This window comes from Spermophilus citellus (genome assembly GCF_964194105.1).
Source record: "Spermophilus citellus genome assembly, chromosome: 4".
Lineage (NCBI taxonomy): Eukaryota > Metazoa > Chordata > Mammalia > Rodentia > Sciuridae > Spermophilus > Spermophilus citellus.
This window is the reverse complement of record NC_138185.1, coordinates 217973899-218000643: the sequence shown is the minus strand read 5'-3', so window position 1 is coordinate 218000643 and position 26745 is coordinate 217973899. Positions and strand designations below refer to the sequence as shown.

The following is a 26745-nucleotide window of genomic DNA, read 5'->3' as shown; positions in this document are numbered from 1 at the left end:
TAGGCTTTGGATGCCAGGTCCCCCTGGGCCTATAACAAATGATTTCTGTTTATGGAATTGAAGACGTTCCAAACTGAGCAGGTAGGAACCAGATGTGCTTTAAAGAGTGCAAAGACCGCTTGACTGGGAGATGAGTCCCTTTTACTATGTCTCTGGTTTTATAGGGTTGGCTGGTGAGAATGTGGAGTTCACTTCACAGTCAGAATGACTGGACCCCAGCCACAAATCAAATACCAACTGCAGAGGCACACAGAGCTTCCCAAAATGCAAGATGGCGGGCTCGGCTCATCACCGTCATCTAAGAACTGAGAAGACGGACAATGTCTTTGGCTCTTCACCCCTCCCCCACCACACACTGGGGACCCAGTGCAGGCACCAAGTGCACACCCCTCACCACGTAGGAAGTCACAACAGCGCTCAGGAAGTCTAGAGGTTAGAGGAGGTGCCGTTGGGCTCCCCGTGGTCCCTAGAACAGACTTCTGGCTCTGTCATTAAGGACCAGCCCTCTCCTAATGCCTTTTCAAGATCTCCTGGTCGTTGCCACCTTGTCTAGGGCCTGTCCTTTCCATTCCTCCCCCACCTGCTCACCCCCACCCCACACACAGACATTTGGCTCCTCATCCTGAGACTTGGGCCAATCCTCCACGGTTCTGCAGGCCCTGAGCAATATAGAGTCTTTACGAGCCCTTACTCGTGCCTAATCTCCCACATTCATTCATTCTTTGCACCCCGGGGTTGGAGACAGGCGTCCTGGCTTACCACAGTGACCTCAGGTGGAGCTAATCTGCAGAGTTTTAGGACCTGGACGGCTCTGTCCCTCGCTGTCAGGGTGGGTAATTGTTCCTGTTTCTGGCTTTCAGCTCAGCAGCCCGTACCGACTGAAGTTACGCAGCTTTTTGAGCAGATGTGAGAAGACCCCTCTGGCAGTGGGGCCTCTGATGGGGCTCCAGAGCCATCTTGTCTTGGTGTTTTCCTCTGGCTTCATGAGAGTGTGGTGGTAACAGGGTGTGCAGACTGTAAGATGTTAGAGGGATGCCAGGGCCCGGGGTGTTTATGTATAAAAATGCTTATTACCGAAGTATTTATAGCAGCGAGAAACAATTGGAGCTAGTCTAAATAGCCAACCATAGGGGCATGGTGGGCTGATGGTCTGTTCTCCGTCACAAGTGATGGGTTTGTAATAACAAGGGGATGTCTCTGGTATTGTTTGGATTGTGTTCAGCTGTAAGTAACAAAAACCCGACTTAGAGTGACTTCTTCAAAGAGGACTGATTTATTGCATCCAGGGGAAGCTCAGAGATAGGCAGTCGGGGCCAGTTGTGGAGTCCAGTGTAGCCATTGTGAAATTGCTGCTGTCTTCATGCTTGGTCATTCTAAGCAGCGGCTACTGTGGTTCCCCAGTTTACAGCTACATTCTAGGGAGGCAGAGGGTTAAATTAAAGAGACACACCAGCCTTCTTTGCTCCCTGGTGAAGAGCATTTCCTGGGAGCTCCACCCACTAATTTCCTCTCCCACCTCATTGGCCAGACTTAGTCACATGGCTCCCCAAGCTGCAAGGGAGGCTGGGAAATGCTCATTCTTAAACTAGAAAGATGGCTGACTCAAAATGGGGCTTTTGTCAGTAAGAAGGGATAAGCGGATGTTGGGGAGGCAGCCAGCAGTGTGCCACAGTTCACCCCGTTAGCTGCCCATCACAGACCTGATCACCTTCCTCCTGAGGGAGAGAGCCACGACGGGGTACTATTGTGCAGTTTCAGCCAAGGCTTGAATCTCAATGATGGACAACTGGCCAGCTCCACCAGGTTGGAATGTGTCTGGCTCTTCTTGCCTATAGATTTGCTCTGAATCAGAGGGGAACCCCACGTTGCACGCACAGTACAGACAAATTCTGGAGAAAAAGCCAGCAAAAATATAAAACATAGAAAGAAGAATGGAAGGGAATGAGGTGTCAATATAAGTTAATCCAGGTGACATTTCTCTTTGTTATATTTTTCGATTTTTCTGTTACAGCTATCTGTTTTATAAAGAGAAACTTCTTTTGTCAGATATTACATAAGTAAATATTTCCTCACCAGCAGCATTAAGAACAAGAGAAATATTGCTTCATGCATAAAGTTGAGTACATAGTAATTATTTTTTAATAAAACTTAAAATTTCTACCAAGCCCATGCATATGGTTGGAAAATGAAATACTCAGGCAAGCTCGTAAGAAAAAGTAATTGTCCCCTATTTCCGTTGTCCCTACCTTCAGGCCTGCTTGCCCTTGTATGGCTTTTTTATTTTAAAGACAGGATTCTTCCCTTGCAGAAGTTGTGGGCTGGGGGAAGAACTGGCTAAGATATTTAAAGTTGCTAAAGATGCAACCACTGAAAGTGTCCCTCTACCATGAGGGACCTGCCATGGTGGCAGTCATCATCGCAGGGGGCTGTGATCTGATTCGGAAGGACTTAGAATGGTTCTCTTAATGATGTCCTCCTGGTCCTGGGACCTCTGTGAGTAGAGCTGTGAGTGTCTTCTGCCCCCCAACCCCCCACCCCCCGCAAGGGCAAGGTCAGTGGGCAGGACTGTGTCATGGTTAGGGACGCGAGCTTCAGGGCCCAGCTGGGTTTGAAACCTTGTTCTGTCACTTGATAGATGAATGACCTAGTTCCTCTCTTGGTCAGCCATGAAATGGAAATCAGAGAAGTTCAGGTCAAGGACACTTTGCTGCTATTTTTAACATTCATTAGTGTGTTGAATTTCCCTAATTCTTGCTCTAATTTTGGCATTTTTTTATATATTTCTAAGACTAATGTTTTTCGAACTTCCATGACTTGATTACAAATAGTGTGTGTGGTGCTGGGGATTGAACCCAGGGCCTTGTGCATGCGAGGCGAGCACTCTACCCACTGAACTATATCCCCAGACCCCCGCTGTGTCTCTCACTCCTCTCCTACTATTTCTCTTTTCTCTCTTTTCACTTGCAATTTGCTTGCTGATGAAATTAGCTGGGATGCTTTTAATTTAAACCAACAGAAACCCACGAGGGTATGATTGAACCGTAAAGTTGGATTTACTCTGATTACGGAGATCCCAATGAACCCAAGGGCAGAGGTGTGCCTGGGCCTCAGGAACAGGCCAGAACAGGCCTCCCTTGCATGCCCCCACCACCTCCCCATCTCTCTTTCTTGCTTCCTCATTGGTCTTTTTCTGCCCAGTCCACATGACAGCAAATGGCCCTCTCACCATCCCTCCATCCAGGGACCCTGGTGGCATCCCATTCTGAATTCCCCAGGAAGGGTCTTAGGCTCAATCTTGATCCAGTTACCACATCATTGGCTTTTGGGGCCCACATGGATCAGCAGCAAGGGAGGGGCGTCTCCACAAAAGAGGGGCACACACCACAGCAATACCAGGGTGGATGGTTTGGAGAAAAGGACCCAGGACACAGCGTGGGGCAGAGAGTGAATCCAATATGTGGCTTTTTCAGCAACTCAGAGTGTCCAGCCAGAAACTCCTTGGAGCCAGGGTGATTACTTCAGGCACACAGTGCCACACACAGGGTGCCTCTTTTCTCCTTAAGAGACAGTCCTTCATTCAAGCCTAGTGCCAAGACACCAGGGCCTGGGCCAGGCCTGGCTGGCTGCCCGCAGCCGTGTGAGCATGGTTCCTGTTAGGCAGCCAGACCTGTGCTCTTGGGCCTGATCCTGGTGCAGAAAGTGCTGGCTGGGGAGGAATCCCAGGGAGAGGCTCAGTGTCTGACCAGCACCCTGGGGACACTTCCATTCCAAGGTCTGACTTCCACTGGTATAGCCACCGTGACTGTCCAGGACTGGGCCCGCGCCAGTTCCTGCATCTCCTCATCCAGACTCAGGTGGGGGGGGGGGGGCTCGTGAGACCTGCCTGGGATTTTACTCCCATCACAGCATGAGAAAGGCACAGCCATGGCAGGTGGCTGTCCAGGGAGCACAGGAGGGGGAGGGTGTGTGAGCACTCCCATGGTGTGTGAGCATCCCTGCTCTTTGTCACACTGACACAGCTCGTCCCCTTCCCCGAATCTGGGTAGGCAGCCTGGGGACCTCTGTACTAATTAACATGAAATCTTGGGGCCACTTCCAGCTGGAGGAGAACGTGACACCTCTCGCTTTTCCCGTCACAGTTCATAGTCTTCACCTCTCCTGCTCGGGGAGGAATTTAAATCCACACTGGTGTCGCTCTCTGTTGGCAGGAAGTGTGGTAAGTGGGAATTCCTTCCAGGATTTGCTTTCCCCTTTCACTCGGACTAAATTCAACCAACCTTGCTTCTCGCTGTCTGTCCCCATGTGGATCCTTTCTCTGCCTGTCCCAGCCGTGGTCCTCCAGGGCCTGCTCTCCTGGACGTAGTGCCTGATGGCAGACTCATCCCAGTATACCTAGGACATGCCCAGCTTTAGTACTGAGCATCATGCTGGAGTCCCCTTGGTCCTGGGCACTCAGGGACAGCTGGTCTCCCTGACGCTGGCGAGCCTCGTGACTGGCTGCCCTCTGTGCACACCAAGCACTGGTGTTTGAAGGCTGTGTGTGTTTTATTAAAGACAGATGTGCTTCAAATGCAAATCAAGGTCACGTGTGAGGCTGTGTGTGTTTAATCTCCTTTTTAAAAATAGCTGAATGCAGGAGGTCAAGCTGATTCTCCTTGTTGGCTGGTCACGCTGCTGTGTTTGCTGTTCACGTGGGACAGCCCACCAGGTCCGCCTTGGTTCTGCAGTTGAGCTCTCCCAGCCTGAGACGGGCACTAGAGGAAGGGCCTGAGCCAGGTGTGTGCTTTCGAGGGCTCAAGCAGCCCAGCATGGCACGTGACCTGCTCCTCTTGACCAGCCTAGACTTCTCAGCTGGACCACTGTCCGCTGGGGCACACCTTCCCCACTCTGAGACTCAACGTCCCCATCCACCCAAGAAGTGCCATCCCTGTCTGTCCAGGCTGTTGTGAGGGTTAACAGGCCTTATAAATGCTCCCTCTCTCCCCTCCTCCTCGCCCTGGGCCTTAGTTCTCTCTCAGGACAGGTGGCCGCTGGGGTGGGCAGCTGCTACCACAGCAGCCCACAGTGACTGCAGCTGAATTCAATGCAAATTTAGTTCTCACCCAACAGTCCAACAGTGACATTCCTCTGCCGGGTCACCCTTGTCCATAGGAGACTCCTTCCCTCTGTGGTTCTGCCCTCCTCTGGGTTCTTGGGGTCACCTCCAGGTAGGGGTCCCAGGATGGGGGATTGCGTGGGAGCTTGGTAAGAGGCCCCATCTGTAGTAACATGCCTTGAGCTCACCTTCGTTCCGCTGGCCAGGGCTCAGTCATGCAACCTCACCCACCTGCACAGGAGTCTGGAATGTAGTACTGCTCTTCTCCCAAGAAGAAAAGGAAACAAAGTCTGGTAGATGTGGGAGACTCTGCCACAGGAAGTGTGGCTGCCCAGCCTCCCATCTGTGTGTGGGTCTAGTAGTGACATCTCCTCCCATTAAGGGAAGTCTTTCTGTATTTCTAAAGCAGGATTATATAAAGATATTGTAGTTTGTTTTACACAGAGAATTTTGTTTCGAATGGATGTAATTCAAATGAAGTGAAACCAAGTTTTTTTAAATGATAGGACCTACAGGGACCTTAAACCTACTGATCATAAATATACCTGACGGGGGACAGGATAGTCCATATGTCCCAGACTTTCGTATCAACTCTGCCTTTTTGAGAGGCATTTTGGAACTAGTACTCTACAGAGTATGGCTTGGGAAACATTGCTTTAGGAGTTACTCAAGTTAGTATTCAGAAGCCAGAGGCAAGAAGACATTGGCATAGAAAAAAATAATCACAAAAATTTGTGTCTCTCAACAGAGAATTTAGTCCTCCCAGGGATCATGGTGTCAGAAGCCCAGAAGGTGAACCTTTTTGGGATGTGAAAGGGAATGTTCTTCCTTCCCTCCCCTCTTCTTCCCTCCCCCGTCCATCCTTTCCAATCCTGACAAAGCAAGCCCGTGAGGACAAGACCCATGTCTTGTTATTTATGGTTGAGTGTAGTCATCAATGTCTGCTGACTAGGTGCGTGTGCAGATGGTTGTGTAGTGCCACTTAAATCCTGGACTCTTGTCCTACCTGGATGCACTGGGGCAGTCTGCCTAGTAGATTGGGCCTGTGGCCCTGGCCTGCCCATCTGGGCAAATGTTAAAATCCCTATTCCTCAGCTTAGGTTTTTATGGCCGGCTGGCGTCATCTGTCGTAAATCAAGGAGAGCTGAGGTTTAGCACTGAGGTTAGACAGAATCACTCTCAGAAAAAAACTAGAGCAAGTTTATTTTTTTATTTTAGTTACAGGCACCAGCCCTATATATATATATAGCTTAAAACTTAATTTGGTGTGTAATTGGGGCTAGCTCTTTGGAGCCCTGGGTTATGTGTTTTGGAGCAGCCGAGAAGCAGGGCCCTAGTGGGGCAGGGCATGGTATGTTAATTGGTGGCCTCTGGGACCTGTGAGAGAATTGGATCTAAGTCCCCAGTTAGAATGAGCCTTGGCGGTTTTATTTGAGTCTCCGTGGGCACATACTGGGTGGGGGCACGGGTTTGTACCAGCTCGAGCAGATTACTCCCTCCTCACCTTCTGCACCAGGAACAGCAGAGAAAAGGTGGCAGAGGAGCCAGAGAGTGGGTGCGAGGATCCCTGCCAGGCTGGCCTGCCGCCCCCCACCCTGATCTGTAGCAGTCACATGCTGCTCGGCCTGTGGTCCCAAGGAGGGGTTTGCATTTTATTACCAAAGTCTCCATAAAAGGGACTTGGGTCAGAGCAAACATTCAGGGAGGAAAAACAAAGGAAATTAAATGCAAAATCACTGCTGGAGAAAACCACATGGAGGCCTTGACTTTAATACCACCAGAGCCGATGTGGGAAGTGGCCCCCAGGAGTCGGAACCAGAGGAGCTTGGCCTGGTACTCCTGCAGCCTGGCCCCTCTCCTATTTAAAAAGAAATTGCCATTTAATTTGTTTCTGAGTTTTATTTCTTGAGTGAACCAGCATGGGGCCATGTAATGAGGTTGTGTTTCTGGGAGGTGTTGAAAGATGGAGAGAGGGGCCAAACCACCGTGGGCCCAGCTGGCTGCACAAGGGGCAGAGCACGGGTGCCCTGCGAGTCAGCAGGGAGCACAGAGGGCAGGTGGGGCCATGCCAGGGCTGGCTTCTCCTGCACTGTCCGAAGACCAGGAGGTGTGTGATCTGGTGGCATTTCCCCCAGCCAGGCCACCTGACTGTGGACTTATGGCTGGAACCTAGGAGGACACTCGATATAGGGGGGTGCTGAACTAGGGAAAGAGAGGAGGAAATTGGGCCAGGGAGGAGGATGAGTTTCCAGACAGCGGAAGAAGCCAGCTCAGACCGAGAATGGGAAGGTGCACGTAGGGGGTGTCAGGAGTGTGCTAATACAGCCATCCCTCAGTATGGGGGCGTTGGTTCCAGGACCCCCGGGTGTTCAAGCCCCTGATCTAAAGCAGGGTAGTATTACACAGAACCTACACATCCTCCTGGCTCCTCTGGCATCTCTAGATTGCTTTGAACACCCGGTGCAGTGTAAATGGCTGTTAGCTGTGTTGTTTAGACAAGAAAGAGTCCGCACACGACTGGTACAGATGCAGTCTTCTTTCTGAATCGTTTTGATCTGTGATTGGACCCTGGATGCAGGGCACACAGATAGAGGGCAGGTTGGAGATGAGCTTACGTGAGAGATATCTGGACCAGGGAGTGTCAGAGGAACCGCCAGCGCCTGTCACCAGCAGAGGCTGTAGCTGTCCCTGTGCTTCTGTGTGACAGGAGCAGGTATGTGCCAGGGTCTCACTCCTGCACAAAGCATAAGTGAAGGCTGGAAAGCGGGAGCCTCCTGCCATCTGCCGTCCCCACCCTTCCAGACAGCCAGGGTGCCAGGGGCCTTTCACCTTCAAATGACCCTCCCATCCAGTAGCCACTTGCTGTCTGCCAGATGACTGTGCTGTCCTAGTCCTGGGTGGGTGATCCCCCAACACACTCACACATGGGGTCCAGGTGGGCTCCACCCTCCCTGCTGCCCCAAGTTATGACCCAGCTTTGAGGAACCAACTGGCTTCTCGCCTCCCTGGCTGCCAGGTGAACCTGTGGAAAGAAGCCGGCTCCACCAGGAGCACTAAAGGAAGGCCACTCGACGGCCTGCAGACCCGTCTTGAGATGCCGTAAGCTATAGTAAAGGGCGAGTCTGTTTCCTGACAGCTTTCAGCACGCACAGGCTGCGTCACCTCAGCAGCCCCCGAGGGAAGCACTGTCTCTATTTTATAGAGAAGACCGTCAGCTTTAGGGGAGTTTAGTAATTTGTCCAGAGTTAATGGTAGAGCACTAGCTGTGTTTATGGAGCACTTTTTTGGTTTGGATATGAGGTGCCCCGAGGCAATGCAAGAAAGTCTTGGAGGGGAATGATTGGGTTACGAGAGTGTGACCTAATCAGCATGTTGATCCTCTGATAGGAATTGACCGAGCGGGGGGCTGTGGGCAGGAGGGCGTGGTGGGAAAGGGGGTCGTGGGGGCGGCCTGTGGAGTTCGTGTTTTGACCATGGTGAGGGGAGCTCTCCCTCTGCTTCCTGGTGCCATGTCCTGAGCTGCTTTCCCCAACACAACCTGCAGCCGTGAAGTTCGGCCTCACTTCGGGCCCAGAGCAGTGAAGCTGGCCACCTGTGGGCTGAGACCTCTAAAGCACCCAGTAACCTCTTTCTCATCTCCTGTTGCCCTGTGCTTCATCCTTCCCCTCCCTGCCCCTTCCTCTGTCTCCTGCTGGCACACCGTCCCCACCTGCCTGACCCACTGAAGAGTGGCGGCCATCCCATGGTGCAGTAAAGGGAGCTCTAAGTTTCCCATTGTACAGGCGGAGAAACTGAGGCCCTGACAGCAGAACTGGCCTCGTCCAGGCCCTCGGAAGGGCTTGTTGGCAGAACCCTCTTCTCTACACCCTTCTCTGTGTTCTATGGGAGGGAGTCTGAGAGATCACTCTGCCCTGTGCGGCCGTGGGTCCACGGGCTCCCCGGAGGCTTCCTCCCCCTGGGGTCTGCTGATGCTCTGAGCCAGACAGTTCTGCGCTGTCGGGGCACCCAGGCCTTGTAGGGTGCTGAGTGGCGTCCCGGCCTCTACCTGTAGGATGCCAGTGGTGCCCCATGTCGTGAGAATCAGGATGCTCTTTACGTGCTGCCTCGTCTCCCGGGGAGCCAGGGTCGTTGTTGACAACCAGTGGCCAAGCACTGGACCTTGGGGGATTCCAAGCCGATCGTGGCATGGGGGAGGGGGAGGGAAGCCGCTAGGTTGGAGTAATTGCTGGTGGTGGGTTTGGGGCATTGAGACCACCAGGCTGACAGAGGAGCAGACGCCCCAGGGGATTATGAGATCACATCAGAAGGATGTCCCCCGGCCTGCAATCCCAGGGAAGTGTCAGCCTGGAGCCCAGGCGGTCTGAGTTCACACCCTGGTGTTCCACTGGGTGACCACGGTACTTGAGCTCCTGGAGCCTCAGGCTCCTTATCTGTGAAATGGGGCAGTACTAGACCAGCTTTGTAGAAACGTAGGAGCTTTTGCACAGGAAGCCGTGGCCTCCGCTGGCGCCCCAGACCCTTGCTGTGAGCCTTCACAGCACTGGCTGATGGGGTGGGCTTGCTGATTCACAGCTTCCTCTTCTACCGCAGAGGGAAGGTGGGCCTTTTGTCCTCCAGCGACTCTGCACCTCGCCCTGGAGCCTTCGCCCTGGTGGCAGCTTGAGGCAGTGGGGCACTGCCCTGGGGTCTGCACCAGCCCAGCCCTGCATCCCCAGCTGTGTACTGGGAATCTGGAGATAAGCAGAGTCGTAGCTCACCCTTGTCCCTCTCCTGACTTCTGCCCCACAGCGTCTCTGAAGCTATAAAAATGTGGTCTCAACTCTCCCGACATTCTGATCTGCAGGCCGCCCAAGCCAAAACGCTTCTCTTCCAGGACTTTAGTGACCAAAGCCACTCCCACCCCTGCAGAAAACAGATAGGAAATGACTCTTTTCTTGCTTGGTGCCCCAAAGCCATACCCTGTGTGATACCTCACTGAATGGTCTTAAGCATGGAATCTGGGAGCCCTGTCCCCGTCGATGGGCCTGGGTGGAGCCTGCGAACCTGGCTCAGATAGCCTGGTCCTCTTGCACCAGGCTGACACGCCCATTGGCACTGGCTGCTCTGCCCAGAGGACCAAGCCAGTGTGCTAATGGTCTCCTCCTGCCAACAAGTGGCACCGTCCACCGCCAAGCTGGTTAAGTGCTGCTTCTGCCAGGAGTGTGGGTGACCCTTAGGTGGAGCGCAGGAACTCATCCTAACTATCACTCCAGAAGCTGGGGATGCTGGTGCTCTGTGGGCCACATTTTGAGAAACTGAGTCATTACATTGACATTGCACGAGTACTTTCATGTGTTAGCTGTGTGTGTTTTTTCTGGGCAGAATGAAATTTCAGGAGATTTTAGACCCTTCTCTCTAGGCTTTTGTACATGTTTTTACAATGAGCCTGTAATCCATTGTAACCAGGTGAAGCCACCTAGCCTTCCCCCCCCCCCCCCCCCCCGTGCAGGGAGGAGCAGGACAGCATAAAGGAAATACCGTATAGGAAACTGGATCTAGGAAAAGAGGGCACAAGTGCAAATGAATCCACTTTATCTGCCAGAGGCAGTGCCCTTCTCTCTGTGGCTCCAACTCCCAAGCTGGTCACTGGACACCTGGAAAAGAGAGGAATGTCCCTCCTCCTGTTTTCAGATGGTCTGTTCCTGGTGAAGCCAGAGCTAGAGAGTCACACCTGGGAATTTGGGCAGTGGCGTTGGGCCCCAAGGCTGGGCCTGCGCTCCTTTCTGCCTTGGTCCTTGGAGTCCCAGGCCTGGGCAGCCCCCCTGACCACCTGCCCGCTCTCCAGCAGCCCGGCCAGCCAGGCAGAGCAGGGATGGCGACTTTACAGCACTGTTATTACTCTGTTGTTGCCCAGTAAACCCACACCGGGCCCCACAAACCCTCCGTGAGAAAGCCAGGCCTTTCCCGAGAAATGGTTTCCTACACCTTTACAACGTGCTAGGAAAAAAGGGGCCGTTGGATTTATGGAAACTATATAAAGTTTATGGAGTCTTGGCAAGCCAGAGTAGAAGTGTCTGGAGGACGGGGGCGGGTAGTTTGAAACAGAGAAGGCCATGTGAGAGCCACAGGCCTGGGTGTCGAGACACCAGACAAAATCCCCAAGTCCGTGGCGCTGGGACGCTGGGGCAGGGGACTGGGAGAGTGCCTGGGGTGGGGGGAGGCTGCAAGGCTTTCTGGAGTGATCTCATGCCGTCTCCATAGCTTCCTGAGAGGCAGGCAGGGCTGTCCTTGTTCTGGAGAGGGAGAGGGAGAGGGAGGCAAAGGCATTTTGAAAGTCGTGAACTTGCCCAAGGTCGCTCTGTGTGAGCCTTGGGTTCTCGCCGTCTCTCTCCTGTGTATTGAGCCATGCGTCCCAGTTTCAGGTCCTGAAAATATGGTCTCCACACCCTATTTCAGCTTGAGACTCATCTGCTATTTATGATTCAGCTCCCATCCTCTGATGTCCTTTAGTCGTCACCTGCCCCTCCTGGGGATCAGCATGGCTGTCAGAGTTGATCCGTGCTCAGGTTTACCCACTGGTCTTGGCCAGAATAGAAATGAAGCCACCAGAGGTGCCCTGAATCAGGGCAGGGTTTGCACACACCATCTCTGCCAGCCCCTCTGGGTCCCAGTTCTCCCGTGGAATCCTCTTAGGGCCCTGGGGGAGGACTCCATGCGGTGTGAAGTCACCTCTTCCCATCCCCGTCACCCTCCACTTTTCTAATTCATTTCTCCCTGCAAAATGTGCCTTGTGACATCGATGTTTTCTCTCCTGCTTGACTGTGAATTCTTGGAGTGCAGATTCCATGGATGCTTAATTCTTCACTGTTGATTTTGCCCATGGAGCCTGGCATGGTTCCTAGCATGGAGTAGTCACTGCATAAATATCAGCTGGGAGGGAGGGTGGATGGAGAGATGCAGAGATAGGCAGGTGGGGAGTGGATGGATGGCTGCATGGATGGACGGACGGACCTCTGAGTGGATGGAGAGGGCATGTGTAGACCAGCAGACACCCACCGCCTCATTTACACCTTCGAGTGCAGTTAAAGTAGCAGCCTGACCTGGTTCTCACCAACTTCTACTAAATGCACCTCTGTTTCAGAGGTATACTTTGCTCTTTCTGAGCCCAGATGGAGAAACCAGTCTGCATGTTTGAATGTGTGTGTAAATACTTTACAGTCCCCATAAACTTGTTTAAAGACAGGTGGGGGGGAGTATAAACTGGGGCAGCCTTTTGGGAGGGCAATTTGGAAGTAGCTATTAAATTTTTAAATGTGCCTACCACTAAGACCCCACAGTTCCACTTTTAGTTGTCGAGAGTAAGAAATAACATTTATACATTCGTACACGAAGGTCCATGTACCAGGATGCTTATAGGAGGAACCTCTTCGCTGTTGTGCTTGTGACAGTGAAAACGTAGAAGTAGCCCCATGTCCATCAAGTGGGGGACGGTAACTAAGATGCAGAACGCCCTGACAGGCAAACACTGTGGCCATCAAAGAGAACGAGGCAGATCTGTATGTGCAGAAAGATCTCGAATGAGGCTTGGGACCAGATACAGTCCAAGCTTCCAGCAGTCTCTGAGATTCTGTGACTCATCAGTCTCAGCAAACTGCGCCCCTCTTCGCATTTCTGTCAGCTTCTTTCCTTCCTCCCCCCAGTCCCAGCCCTGAAGCCCAGCTTGCTGGAGTCAGATCTTTCCTTCTCATGCCTAGAGCCAGCGACCTTCACTTCAGAAAAGGAGGAAAATGAGAGAAAAACAGTTATGTGCATAATTACTGTCTGCTGGCTCTTCAATTAAGAAGATTGAAAGGCACAATATTAAAATTTGATTTATGGGCGTCGCTATCTACCTCATTATGAGGCCAAGAGGAAAAAGGCGCCGTAGTCGCTACAGAAAGCCGTGGCCTGTTTTCTCCTCCAGGAGATAAATTGGCTCGTGCTCTTATTGCCAGAGAAGTGTGAGATGGTGTTAGGCATCTGTGATTTGTTCTTCCCATATGTTGAAATCCAGAGCTTAGTAATTGAGGCGTCGTCTGGACACTTCAGGGACACTTCCTGAGAGAGGTGGCAGCTTGGTGCTGAGAGGCAGCCGCTGCAGGCCACTGCTCCAGGACCCTCCCTGGTAACACAGGCCGGGTCCCCGAGGGCCCTGAGATGGCCACAGCCATGGAGCTGGGGCGGGAGCAGGAGCTCAGCACCCAGCGCCCCAGCTTGGCCACCTACTATTTGCCCCTCAGTTTCCTCATCTGTAAAATAGAGAGGATGACCCTACTGATGGCGTGATCTTGGCCAAGCATGGCCTCTCCCTGTGCCCGGGTGTCCCATCTGAAGGTCGTCCTGGTGCCTGCCTTGGGGCCCTAGTGAGGATTAACAATTTGATGCCTGTTCAGGGCCCGGCTCGGCGTCTGCCTCGCAGCACGGGCTCATTGCCTCGTGCTCATTGGCTCTGTGGTTTCTATCAGACTCCTTTGTAGTCATTGGTTCCGTTGGCAGGGCACCGGCTGTTTGGCCGACAGTCCTGAGGGCGACCCTGGCCTCTCTCCCACTGATGCCCTGGGCAAACTCTGGGCCCCTTTGAGCCCATTGGTTCATCTGTAGAACAGCAGTTTCCACTTGGCACAGGGGTTGTAAGGTTCAGATTCATGTAAACAAACCGCTTGGAAGGGATAGTGGTGGCAGTGGCCCTTCATGGTGAGAACTTTGCCAAGAAGCCCAGCTGGGCAGCATCCTTCCCGAGACAAAGGCACCCGGTCCTGGTTTGTGTCCTCTGTCACCGAGGTGCAGAAGCAGGTGGCTGCAGCATTCTCCCTTCCTGGGTCTAAAAACAGTAGCTACCAAAAATGAGTGGCCATTGTAGCAGGGACTGGGCTGCGCATGGTATTGCAGGAGCCCAAGTGTCCTCATGGCACCCGGGGGTTGGGCTGCTTATCCTCAGTGTGCAGACTGGGGACGGGGGTGGGTGGCTGACCCCATCACACAAAGCCCAGAGATGACAGTGCTGACCTGACCCACGGCTGTCAAATTCTCCCAACACTCCCTGGCACATTCCAGGCCTCGTCCTAATTCCTAATCGTCGACCCCACCCCAGCCCACCTCCCCTGTATGTACTCAGGCCTGTGTCTGCACCAGGCGACCCTGCAGCAGCACCACCACCGGGGGCTTCGCTTGTATTTTCCCACCAGCGCTTCTGATCCTGCAGAGTCAAAGGTCCAGGTGCTCACGGCCAGTCGCGTAGAACATTTTGTCCTGTGTCTGAATTCGTGGGTTACACATTTGCTCAGGGCTGGGGCTGGGGAAATGGGCTCAGGGTGTCACATAAGCCCTTGCCGACCCCCTTCTGGAAGTCTCTGTTCTGACCTGGGACACCACAGGGCTCTTTCTGCAGACTGCATGAAATGTCCCCTGGGAAGGGGGAGGGCAGGATTCTGCAGGCCTCCCTGCCATTTGTCCCCTGCTGTCCCACTAATGGCAATTCTTTGTTTTCAGTTGAGAGGGAAAATGTGCAGAAGAGGACTTTTACTCGATGGATAAATCTACATCTGGAAAAGGTGAGTGGGCCCCGGGGGATTGTCAAGCCATAGATTGATCCATACCCGAGTTTACAGATGAGCGACCAGCCAGGAGGAGATGGCGGCTGTTCTCTGAAGTTGTTCAGTTTAAACATTCCCGAGGGCTTCGAGGGCTTTGCACTGCTGGTCCCACACTTGGTGTCGGGAGCACAGAGATAAGACACAGTTTGTCTTCCTGGGATCATCAGTCTAGCTGGGCCGGGAGGTTGGATCCACGAAGCAAATGGCAGGAGGCATTTGATATTGAAAACCCTGCACAGTCTCACAGCCAAGAAGGCCTCACCTGTGCCTCAGACACTTAGGAGCATCCTGGCATCCACCGTGGGACACGTTAAGAGCCATCTGCAGGCATTGGGCTGCTTTGTGCAAGAGCCCTGCATGTGTCTTTCTTCGAAGCCAGACTAGTGACATGACATTCCCATTGATGAGAGAAGTTGCCTGCCCCTATGATGTGCTTCACCCACACCAATCATGCTTAGTACCAGGCACCAGCAGGAGCTTCATTAGTCCTCCCAGCAGCCCGGATTCCCTCTGTCCAGTTAGAAGGGGGAAACCAGGCACCCAGACCTGGTGTCGCACGGCTTCTGCTGGGTATTGGGCTCAGCGGCCCTCCCTGCCTCTCTTCCTTACGTCTTTTGGCCCTTCCCTTTTGAGTTGCATTTTCTCTGTGGACTGCACCTGTACACATCAGACCAAAGCCAGCCCCAGATCAAAGGAGGGGCTGCAGACCAGAGGGGGGAGGGGAGGGCTGGGGAGGGGGAGGGGAGACGCTCATTTCTGGATGCAAGGCTCAGAGGGGCCAGCGGAGGCCCAGACCCTCCTTAAGGTGTCCTGCGTGGGCTGGAGCTGCAGGATGGGGCGTTGTTTTTCTCAGCTGAGTTTTTCAGGATTCATGTCGCCGACTTCCCCTCTTCCAACTTCCTCTCTCTGGTGCTGAAGACCAGCCAGGGTCTCATTTCTGTTGGAAGCTGGTGACACTCCACTTTATGGGACCCAGTGTGTCTCCTTTCTCCTCTCTCCTTTTAAATGTGCTAGAGCAACGGCTCTCTGCGCTTAGCGGAGGTCATTGAATGATTAGAAAACAGAGAAAGTCAGTGTGGATCTTGGGAATCAGAACTCTTGACTGAAATTCTGATTCATACAGTTCGCCTTTAGGCTAGAATATCTCCCGAGCAGGCACATGACCACCGGACTTCTGCTCCCTGCTGCATGTGGGCGACACAGGGCTGTGAGCTGAACCCTGTGGATAAAGCGCTTCCTTATCATGCAGGAAGCACTAGGGGTCATTTGCCGCTGGCCTGGATTCTTGGTGCACCTTCAGCGCTGCTTCTACAGTGAGGTGCCTGACGTGCGCCATGGTGGCTGAGACTCCTGCTGCGGGGCCAAGGAGAGCCAGGGAGGATTTCTGTCACTCTTTCTTTACAAAATTATTTGTAAATAAATAAACACAGAAAAGAACAGAGCTTCATCCAGGGCCAGGGACACCTCCTGCACTTCCTCGCCACCCGGAGTGAACCTGTGCCAGCAGCTATCATTCCAAGGATTCTCTCCTCTGCCAACTTCCTGCCCCTTTCTCGGGGCAGGTGGGTAGCGGCTTCCCTGTAGATAAATCCCATAGCACCTGAACCTGAAGCATAACAAACAGGGGAAAATTAACAGCCATGTTCCAACCCTGAGACTTTCAAGAGCAGCCTTTCATGGGCGGGAACCAGGAACTCCTTGGTGAATTGGGCTTAACTGCAATTTGAAGGCTGTCAGGAATATTTACTGAGTCTCTGGCTTCTGGAAAAATTCCCTCATTTACCGAAGGAGTTAGATCATGCAGAAAGCCCTGGGGGTGCAGTGGACTCGGCCATACCCATCTCCTGAAGCCTGGACCGGTCAGGCTGGGACTGTTTTCCCTGGAGCGGTTTCAACGCCTCCCCCTGCCACCCCGCAGGATGGACCCCGGCCAAGGCCCTGTTTGATGTCGTGGCGGAGGCACTTACAGGAACTGCCAATGGAAATTATTCTTTAGGTTGAACTCCAGAGTCAGGCCCGGCCCCGGTCAGGGCCGGTAACTGGAAATTTTGTTAGTCCATTCATCAGGGGGGTTTGGTTCGGGTGTCTCCTTTCTGCCTCGAGTTAGCAGGAATCACATTTCTGTAAGAGCCACAGTCACCCGAGGCTGTCGTGTTTGGTGTGGAATGTGCCCAAGGAGCTGGGGGAGTTTGCAAAGAAAATAGTTTGCCTTTTGGTTCAAAGTTGCTGTTGCCCTTGAAGCAGAACCTTTTTCTGTGCACCTGTGGGTGGAATCGCCCTGTGTTTTGACTAACTGGGGGCACAGGGACTCGTATAAAAGGTAAGGAAATGCTGCTTTCCCCTAATAAAAAATAAAGCACAGTCCTTCCAAGGCTTGATGGAAAGAAAGAGGGCTTTCCCAAAGGAGAAGGGTGACACAGTTCCACTGTGTCGCCAAGGTTTTTCCCACCTGGGGTCTCTGGCTAGCTAGGGCTGCCAGGACCCAGGGTCACTGCATCCCATTACTCATGCCTCCTATGTGAAAGCTCAGCCCTTCCTTTGTCGCCAGGAGCAAAGAGAGCACCCAGACTAACCACTCTCAACTGGCCAAAATCCCATTCCCAAATGGAATTCTCCTGGAGCCCCTGAAGAATGCAGGTTTTCTGACCCTGCTCCATGATGTTATTATAATAAGTCCCCACCATGGGGTAGATCTCTTAAAAATCAAAGGGAGCTCAGAAGAGGAAAGTGAACAAAGAGTGGTAGGCACCAAGGGAGGGGGAAGTGCTGGGGAGGGATATTGGCCAAATTATATTGTTACATCATGTGCATGTTCTAATATGTAACAACGAGTCCCATCAGTATGTACAACTATAATGCACCAAGAAAAAAAATGTGTATATGGGGGGGAGTCCCCACCATGCCACATCAGAGGAGTTATTATCAAGTTCATTTAGTTGACAGACCCTCAGGCGGGTGCACATCTGGAGACAGGAGCGTCTGAAGGTTGGGGGACCTTGCCAATACCCAGCCTGAGGCTAGAGTGCAGCTAACCCAGTGCAGATCTGAGGTACACTTGAGTCTCACCATCATGGCCTGATGCAGGGAGCAGAATTTTACCAAAGGGCTGTTTAACCAAACGCTGGATCTCTCACCCATCCTCTTTGAGCCTTGGTTTTCCCAAATCCAAAGGCTATCAGGACATGCCATTTCTTTCTAACTGTAAGTAGAAACATGGATGTGATCAACTCTGGGGTCTGAGATCTCCGGCTTGGAGGATCCCCAAGATCACTTACTGAATTAGTCTCCTGTTGCTGAATCTCTTGCACAGCTGACCTGCCAGGTGGCTGTGTGAGTGCTGCCCAGGAGTCACCTCCAGGGGACGGGCCTCTTACTCCCTTGGATGGGCTTTCTGCCTAGAGACAGACCTGGATGTCTGGAAGCCTTCTCTCGAACTGAAACCTGCATCTCTGACATAGTTTTGTGGATTATACAGGCACTAATCGGCTGCTTTCTTTCCCCATGCTCCACAGTGTGACCCACCTCTAGAAGTTACAGACCTATTCGTTGATATACAAGATGGCAAAATCCTAATGGCTTTGTTAGAAGTCCTGTCTGGGCGAAACCTGGTACGTATGTTACAGAAGGATCCGGAGGAAATAAGGTGCACGGGGAAGCAGTGCCGAAGGGTTCTGTCCAGTAGACAGGTGCTGGCCCTCGGTGGCTCTGACAAGCCCCTGTGAGGAGGAAGGTTTATCTGGCTCGTGGTTTCAGGCCAAGGTCATTTGGCCCCGTTGCTTTGGGACTGAGATGAGGCAGAACTTCAGGGTGGGAGCGCATGGCAGTGCAGACGCTCACCTAGGGCTGCCAGGAGGCAGAGAGAGAGAAAGAGAGAGAGAGAGAGAGAGAGAGAGAGAGAGAGAGGGAGGGAGGGAGGGAGAGGCTGAGGTCCCAGTGTCCCCTTTATGGATAAACTCCCAGTGACCACACTTCTGCCTACTAGGCTCTGCCTGTAAAAGGTTCCAGCACCTCTGGGAGCCTCACAGGCTTGCAACCAGGCCTTCAGCCTTTGGGGGGTATTTAAGCTCCAGAGATGACCACAGGGGCAGATGGAGTGCACACGCGCCAGGAGGTGCGAAAGTCCTACAGTCAGACACACAGAAGGGCGACTCTCCTTATCAGTGTGATGTAAACCTGTAGCTAAGCCATATCTTTTTTAAAAAGCCAATATATCTTAGTAAGTAAATAAGTAAATGCCCAGTGTTTACCGCACACCTGTGATGGGTAAAAATTGGAACTAGAAATTAAAGTGCAGCTAGCCAGTTATTAACCAGAATAACAGCCAAGAATCAGAAAAATTGAAGGATGTTTACCAACCAAATTCTGTGATCTAACCTGAGGCTAGCGCTAGAACTGCTGGCTTCTAGAACATTCTTTTAAATAGCACTGACCTTGAAGGATGTCCACTGATGTGGGCATTCATTCCTCTCCGTGGTCCGAGTGTCTGCTTCTCACAGAGAGGTTCTTTTTCTCCTCCGCCTAGAGTGGGTCTCTGGCAGATAGTGCTTGTTGTGCAGTGTGTCCTGTGTACCTCAGGATGTTGAGTGTCTGACCACTGAGTGCCACTAGCACCCTTTGGTACAGTGACCAAAAACATCCAGATATTGCCACATGTTCCCTGAGGGGGATCCAGTCCAAAGCCCCAGTCGTGTGGAGGCTCAAAATGTTGCTCTAGACTCCAGTGTTTGGATTGGCCTTGGTGACACGTCGTGCCTCCGGGACGTAGCCCAGCCAGCAAGGACTTCTGCGTCTGCTCGGGGCTGTTCCGTCAGAGCCCCCACTGCTGTTCTCGGGTCAAGCGTGGCTGGGCTCTCACCGACCCCTCCCACCTGTGCCTTCCCAATAGCAGAGGAGGAGATGCCCGTCGCTCAGAGGGACCGTGTGGGGACAGGCAAAGAATTCTAGTGAAGGGCGAACCCATTGCTGCAGAAATAGTATTTGGCTTCTTAGCAGGTCTCCAGGGAGCCAGCAGCAAGGGCCCCAGAAGGCTGCGTGAGAAACTGTGCTCTGGCCCCTTGTTCTGCACTCCCAGTGACACAGGCTCCCCACTCGGGTGTCAGAACACGGGCAGCAGCCCCCGTGGTGGCCTTGGTGGGGTCTCTGTCCTCGTCCTCAGGAGCCAAGAGCAGGCCTCAGCCTCCCCGTTAGCTTGGCCTTGAAGTGGCACATGCTTCCCAGGAAGCACAGGAGCCTCCAAAGGGGGCCCTACCCTGGGGTGTTGTCAGAATCTTAGCTTCTGCAGGCCTCTCTCTCTCTCTCCACCTGAGATAACGGCCCACAAAGCTCTTGGCCCAAACCAGAAACATCTGCTGCCACCAGGGAGGGCTCGGGCTGGATGATTTAGCAGCTGAGTGGTAATGCAGGACAGCTCATTGTCCCCACTAGAGTGTCCCTGCAGCGAGGAGAGCATGTTATTGCCGGTCTCTGGAGGAGAGGGGATTCCAACAAGCCAGGAGCTGGCTGGAAGAGAGAAATTGGACAGATTTGTCCCTTGGAGACTTACTTGGGTCCCTCACATTCGCCAGCTCCAGTGAGTTAAGTCCCAGGTTCCGCACAAGGCTGACTGTTGAGGGTCCCTGATGTTCCATTTGCACACCCCAAGATGCAAATGGAGGGGGTTGGATGAAGTCCAGGTGGGTTTTAGCCACAGGCCCCTAACTTTCTCCAGAAATTCATGTGAAAAGGGTGAAGAAGAAGAGAAGCATGACACCCCATCCCCTGCCACTCTGGGGCCTCCCGATGCATGGGTGGGTTAACTGGTTCCTCTCCTTCTGTTTTACAGCTGCATGAATACAAGTCCTCATCACATCGTATTTTTCGGCTGAACAACATAGCGAAAGCTCTTAAGTTTTTGGAAGATAGCAATGTAAGTGTTTGGAGCTCCTCTTGTGAATGGGAGCTTGTCCTGTGACTGGAAGGACTTGCGGGAAGTCCAGTGCTGGTCACGAAATGTGAACAGGGCATCGGGCTAGCATGGCCAAAGTAAACTGAGCTCCAGTGAATGGCAATCAGATCATCCATCCACGGGGGACACTGCCCCACTCCGCCCACCCCACCCCATGTCTACCAGCTTTGGAACTCAATGCTCAGCCAGCCTGGGGGAGGGCGGGGCTGCTGACTGGCTCTCAGATCTTTGGAATTTAGTTGACCTTTGCATTTCTAAGAGGGTAAAGCTTTCTCTTAGAACTTAGAATATGACAAAAACAAAGAAGGAGAGGGGGTGAAGGGTACTGGGGGACATCTTAGCCTCCCTTCCTCTTTGATAGGACTCTGGAGGCTGAATCCATCTTTTCTGTGTTTGGATCCCTTGCAGATGAGTTAGGGTGGCCCTAGAGGGTTGAAATTCCAAAGCTCTAGTTTCATTAGATTTCAGCAATTAATCTAAGTTTAAAAAAAAAAGAAAAAAAGTCTTCAGCTAAAACTTTATCCTGACATCTGGTTCATCTGGGTCCTCGGGTAAGTCACAGAGGCTGATGGTGGCTGATTTCAGCAGAAGGGAATTTGTTGAAAGGATGCCAAGTAGCTCATGGAATGAACGGAAAGCCTGGAGAATGGGGGATGGTGCCCAGGGATGCCAGGTGCCAGGATCGCTGCAGAGCCCACCTGGAGGATCTGTGAGGGCTGACCCCACTTTCCTGCCCCTCTGCCTCTAGGTGGCCCCCTACAGCCTGGGAGTAAGAGTGCTCAGTATGTGATTCCATTCATGTGACATGCCCAGCACAGGGAAACTTCTAGAGATAAAAGTGCAGTAGTGGTCGCTAAGGGCTGGGGGAGGCAGAGGAACAAGGTGAAGAGAGAGGGTATGGAGCTTCTTTTAGAGGCAGCGAAGATGTTTTAAAATTCCCCGCACCTGTGCCTACACTAAACACCGCTAAATCCAGTGTTTTAGGGGGGTGCATGGAACAGACATCGCTTCTCTCTCAATGAAGCTGTTTAAAAATCAGGCATCACCTACATCTATTGAAAGCCTCCTGTCTGCAGAGCTAGTCACACCCTGAGCTTGAACGTGAACATGGATCAGCCCCTGGAGCCCGTGGTCACTCACTCACTTCCAGGAACTGTGGGGAAATTACATACCTCTCTAAGTAGGTGACAGAAGCAAAGCCTACTGGGCCCAGAATAGGGCTCACTGGGGAGCTCTTGCCACTCCCCGCTCTTGATGGGCTTTGCTCACTGTGACACCCACCTCTGTGTCGGGGTCAGCCTTATCTTTGTCGCAGTGCCTACCCTGCATTCCACAGGGACGTTGTACTTGGGACAGCTTGAGGCCTTGGAGCAACTGTCTGAGGTACTCCTTGCTCTTCCTTCCGCCTTAGTTGACCTTGAAATGCACTTCTCCTGTGCTGACTGCCCACACGGATGAGTCCCCCGTGATGTGGTGAACCCTCTTCCTGAGCATATCCTCACCCCCGGGGTAGGCAGTAGGCTTGCTTTCTACAGGCCCCTGGGACCATTTACCATGTGTTGCCCGTGGCCTGGGACTGCACCCCATGTTGGAAACACAGCAGCATTAGAAGTGCCTCTGAGCCTTCAGGACACTTGGGGTCAGGAAGAAGAGGCCTCACTTGGCAGAGAAGCTGTGATCCTGCAGAGTCTAGGACGCAAGGCTGAGCCTGGGGAGGCGGGCTGGGAGTTGTTCCCAGGGGATGGGAAAGCACAAGGCCGAGGCTCAGGAAGGCCTGGCCTTCATAGTCCATGTGTAAATCTTTCCTGAACTGTTTTCCACAATGCCTTCCTGTACGATAGGCCATTAATGGCTCCTCTGGTCTTCAATTACAGTACAAATCTGGGGAAATCCCCAGGGTGGTGCATGTCAGCTTTGTGCCTAGTTTGGCCCCTTTAACAGGCAGGTGGGATGAGTGAGTGGCCCAGCGGGAAGATGCCCACCAGTGAGGGGGACAGATGCAAACAGGGCTTCCAGATGTAGCCGCTGGCCATTCCCAGAATCCACAGAGTACTCAGGGGCCCTGTGGCTCCTCCCTGTCCTGCTGTCCCTGCTCCAGGAAGATAGCCCTCACTGGCTCTGGTGAGCCAAAGCAGTTCCCAGAGCTGGGGGCTGCATCCCAGGGGCAGCCAGGTCGTGTTTGCTCCGGGGTGCAGACGTGGCTTCACAGAGCTGCCCACCCTCCCCACACTAGTATCACAGTGTTGACTCCGGTGGCAGAAATGGGTTGCCCCACAGGACCAGGCCCATGACCTCCCGCAAGCCATTCGATCTGAGCCTTGGCTTCCTCCTCTGTGAAATGGGTGCACTGTGATCGTGAAAGAACTAACCTGTGAACGCCACTGGCAGGCAACTCTTGCTCCATTAGGGAGCAAGGCCCCGGGTCAGCACCTCGGGTGTGCCAGCCCAGAGGGAGAAGTAACCCCAGAAACCAGTTAGCTGGTCCATTTGCTTTCAGTCTGGTAAGCCCAGCTGAGTTGAGAGGAAGAGGGGAAACCGTATCTGAAGCTCTAGACTCAAGTCGGGCTGTTACATTGCTCATTCCCCCCAAAATGAAAAATGTCCAGGCAACCAAAACCTTTGGGCTATCTGCTTCTTTAGGCCCTGAGATCATTAGGTGCCACCACCTTCTCTTGGCCCTGGACAGTGTTTTAGTCTCCAAATGGCTTTCCCAAGGGCCACTGCTCCCTGCTCAGCCCTCTCCTCTCCCCTCTCTCGGGACAGGACGCCATCGTATTCGTGACACCCCACAAGGCAGCTCTGCCTTTCTCTCCTTCTGGAACCTCAGCTCAGAGGGAGGTGGCCATCTCTTGTCACTTGGGCTTCCTCCAGGCGGGAGGAAAGACGAGGAAGACAGGCTGGCTGATTGCTTTGATTCCCCTGGACTGGAATGAAAACAGGGACTGCCAGGAGCCAGGGTTTGGGAAAGGGCAGCCAAGGCTGGCCAGTGATCCGTCCTGTTGACATGTGCTTGTGATGGATGGGGACAGAATATGGGACCCAAATTTGATTGGCTGTGTTATTCACAATGTTGACAACTTCCTTCCTGGCCTCCCGCCTGCCCGCGATGAGCCCGTGTTGTCTGAATTACATTCTTGGCATCAGCCTGCCAAACCGACGTCAGCCAGGGGACTCGGGAGTCTCCCTCAATTAGGTGAGCCAGGCCTCACCGACGGGCGGTGTCAGGAACCCCCAGCAAACAGACAGGATCAGGGTCCAGTGTTAGATGATTGGAAAAGCCGTGATGGAAAAGGAGAGAGGAAAGAAGTGGGGAAAGAAAAGATCTGTGTAATGGTTCTCCTCATTTTTCCTTTCCCAGGTGCCCCAGGCAGAACTTTGCAGTGGGGGTGGTGGGGTTTATCTTGACTTATCTTATTTCTCCTCTCTCCCCCCTGAAGGATGTTTTAGACATTTTTACAGAATTGTTCAGCAAAGAGAAGGCAATGTGGTCCTTCCCAGAGAGATGCAGAGCTGATGATCAGTGTAGGGGATAATTTGCATTTCTAAAAGTTCCCAGGTGATGGTGCTGCCCATCCAGGGGTCACACTTGGCCTTAGGACTTTACCAAGAGCATCATTCTGTGATTAAATCAAGCAGGTAATTCCTTAGGGATTTCTATAGTGGAAACAGTGTAACCAACGGAAACATTGTAACCAGTCAGTAGAATGTTCTGCAATGGTACAGAATCTCTGGTTATCAATCTTAACTCACTATTTCTAATCTCCTGTGGCCTTACCCTTCCCTCACCCCACCCCCAGGGTCTGTGATTGCTGGTGTTCTGTCTTTGTCCAAGGGTGCTCTCAATCCAGAGGCGCAGTGACCTGAGGTGCAGCCTACAAGCAGATCTCCTGGGCATCTGCCGTTTATCCTTGGAAAAGATCTACTGAATGAAACCTTGCAAATTGTGTGGCCCTGGGCTCATTGTACTTAACCTCTCTGAAATGTCCTCCTGAACTATAGGGTTAATAGAAGCCCCTGCCTCCTAGGGTTGCTATGAGTACAGACTGAGTTGATGGTGTCTCCCATGGAAAGCACTGTGTATGTGCTCATTAAATATGCTTCTGCATTCTGAGTGTCCCTGAGAGATGGTCTTGGCCAGTGCCAAATGTCACAGGGTGAGCAAGAGAAACAGGCTTAAGAGGATGACAGAAAATAGCAGAGATGGTCCTCCGTGGAACCCCCTGTAAGCTGATGGACTGCTTCTCTCCAGGTTAAGCTGGTTAGCATCGATGCGGCAGAAATAGCAGACGGCAACCCCTCTTTGGTTCTTGGCCTCATATGGAACATAATCCTCTTCTTCCAGGTAAAATAATGTCCTTTCTGTAACACACTATAAGGGTCTTGAGTCCACTTAGTACCAACAGAACAGTGTGGGTCCAGCTCAAGGGAGTCAGTGAGACTCAGTTGCTACAGACTTTGACTTTGCTGTTCACTGAAATAGAACTGGAAATAGAAAATAGTGGTTTATTATTAAATGATCCACTTGCGAAAGATTTCCTTGAACTTTTGGCATAAGGATTACTTTCCAGAGACACAAGCACAAACAAAATTGGATCCCATTCTGTGTGAGTCTTGAACTTAAAAAGAAAGTCTCTGTATCTCTGAGCCTCAATATCCACAACTGTGAAATGGGAGCAGTGGTCATAAAATGTGGTGAGCAGCCAGAAAAGCCACGTGCAAGGGCTCTTTGTCCACTGTCTAGTGTTTTATGCAGGAGTTAGTTACTGAACCCTATTGTGGAGTATCCTAAGAGGTGCTAAAATGATCACAAATGGTTAAAAGTCAAGGCTGTAATTCCGACCAGAGCCTCACTCGTTCATTTGATACATATCTGTTGAGTTTCTCCAGCATGCCAGCTCCTGGACCTGTGAGGCCCTTGTCCTCTCAACCCTCTGGGATCACAGACAGGTCACTCCCTGCTATGGAATTCTGGGGTGCAAGCCATGACCAAGGTGTGACCTGGTGATGTAAGAGCCCCAAGCAGGGCAGTGACCTCAACTGAGCCAGGGAAGTGAGGCAGACTTCCTGGAGGAAGGGACCAGAGCCGGGTTTTGAAGAGTGAATAGGAGTGTGTGTGAGCAGTATTTCTCAGATTCGCTGGGGAATGGATGAAATGCAGGTTCAGACTCCGTAGGTTGGTCTGGGGCAAGGCTTGGGGTTCTGCGTTTCTCCTAAGTGCATGTGATTGGAAGAAAGGGACAGCCAGGCAGCAGAACTCTATTGAGCAGGGACAGTGGCCTTGAAATATCTCCTGGGAGTGGCAGGTGATAAGGAAAGGGGGGTTCATGGAGTCGGGTCAGGAAGACCTTGTGTGCGGAGGCTGGCCAGAGCAGCATAGGCTGCTGGAGGGGCTGACCCTTCCCTTGGAGGGCACCTACACCCCCAGTAGAGCAACCAGCCACCGTCAGACAGGCTTCTTCCCTTCAGAGAACCAGCTCTGCGTGAGCCAGTCCCTCCAGCCATGTCCGAGAGCTGCAGGTCAACACAGGGCTGCTCGCCGGGAGCATCTGTCTGGCCCTGGTGTCTGAACTGCTGTTTTCTTTCTAGATTAAGGAGCTCACGGGCAACCTCAACAGAAACTCTCCATCTTCCAGTCTGTCACCTGGCTCGGGGGGCACAGATTCTGACTCTTCCTACCCACCTACACCCACCACCGAGAGGAACGTGGCAATATCAGTGAAAGACCAGAGGAAGGCCATCAAGACCCTGTTGGCATGGGTACAGAGAAAAACAAGGAAGTAAGCTGGGCCCTCTGCCCACTGTACAGTTAATGAGGGGTTTTCAGGCCAAGGGAGGAGGGTCCCCTTCCCTGGAGAGGCGAAGAAGAGGGGAGTTCCCAGCTCTTAAGATGCCAGTTGTGCCCATGCAGATGCTTCCTGTGTGCCTTCAGAGCAGGGAGCACTGTGCTTAGCGGTGTCTGCACACAGAGCTGATGAGAGGATCTGAATGGAACTCAGAGGGGCTGTCGCCGCGCCAACTCCCAAATGGCTTATCTCTTGGGTGTCTTTCAGAGTTTGTATCTACTTTATAGAAGTAACAACATGGGCGGTAACATA

At 52.5% G+C, this 26745-nt stretch overlaps 1 protein-coding gene across 5 annotated transcripts in view; it reads left to right on the top strand.

Moving 5' to 3' along the window:
* The window catches only part of CLMN (calmin), a 93451-nt gene that overhangs the window by 44003 nt on the left and 22703 nt on the right, over positions 1-26745 (top strand). For all 5 annotated transcript variants that reach the window (XM_081293576.1, XM_081293575.1, XM_081293574.1 and 2 more), the window contains exons 2-6: positions 14603-14664; positions 18219-18314; positions 20528-20611; positions 24900-24992; positions 26237-26427. In XM_081293576.1, the coding sequence (XP_081149702.1) occupies positions 14603-14664; positions 18219-18314; positions 20528-20611; positions 24900-24992; positions 26237-26427 (526 nt within the window). The remainder of the gene's footprint in view (positions 1-14602; positions 14665-18218; positions 18315-20527; positions 20612-24899; positions 24993-26236; positions 26428-26745) is intronic.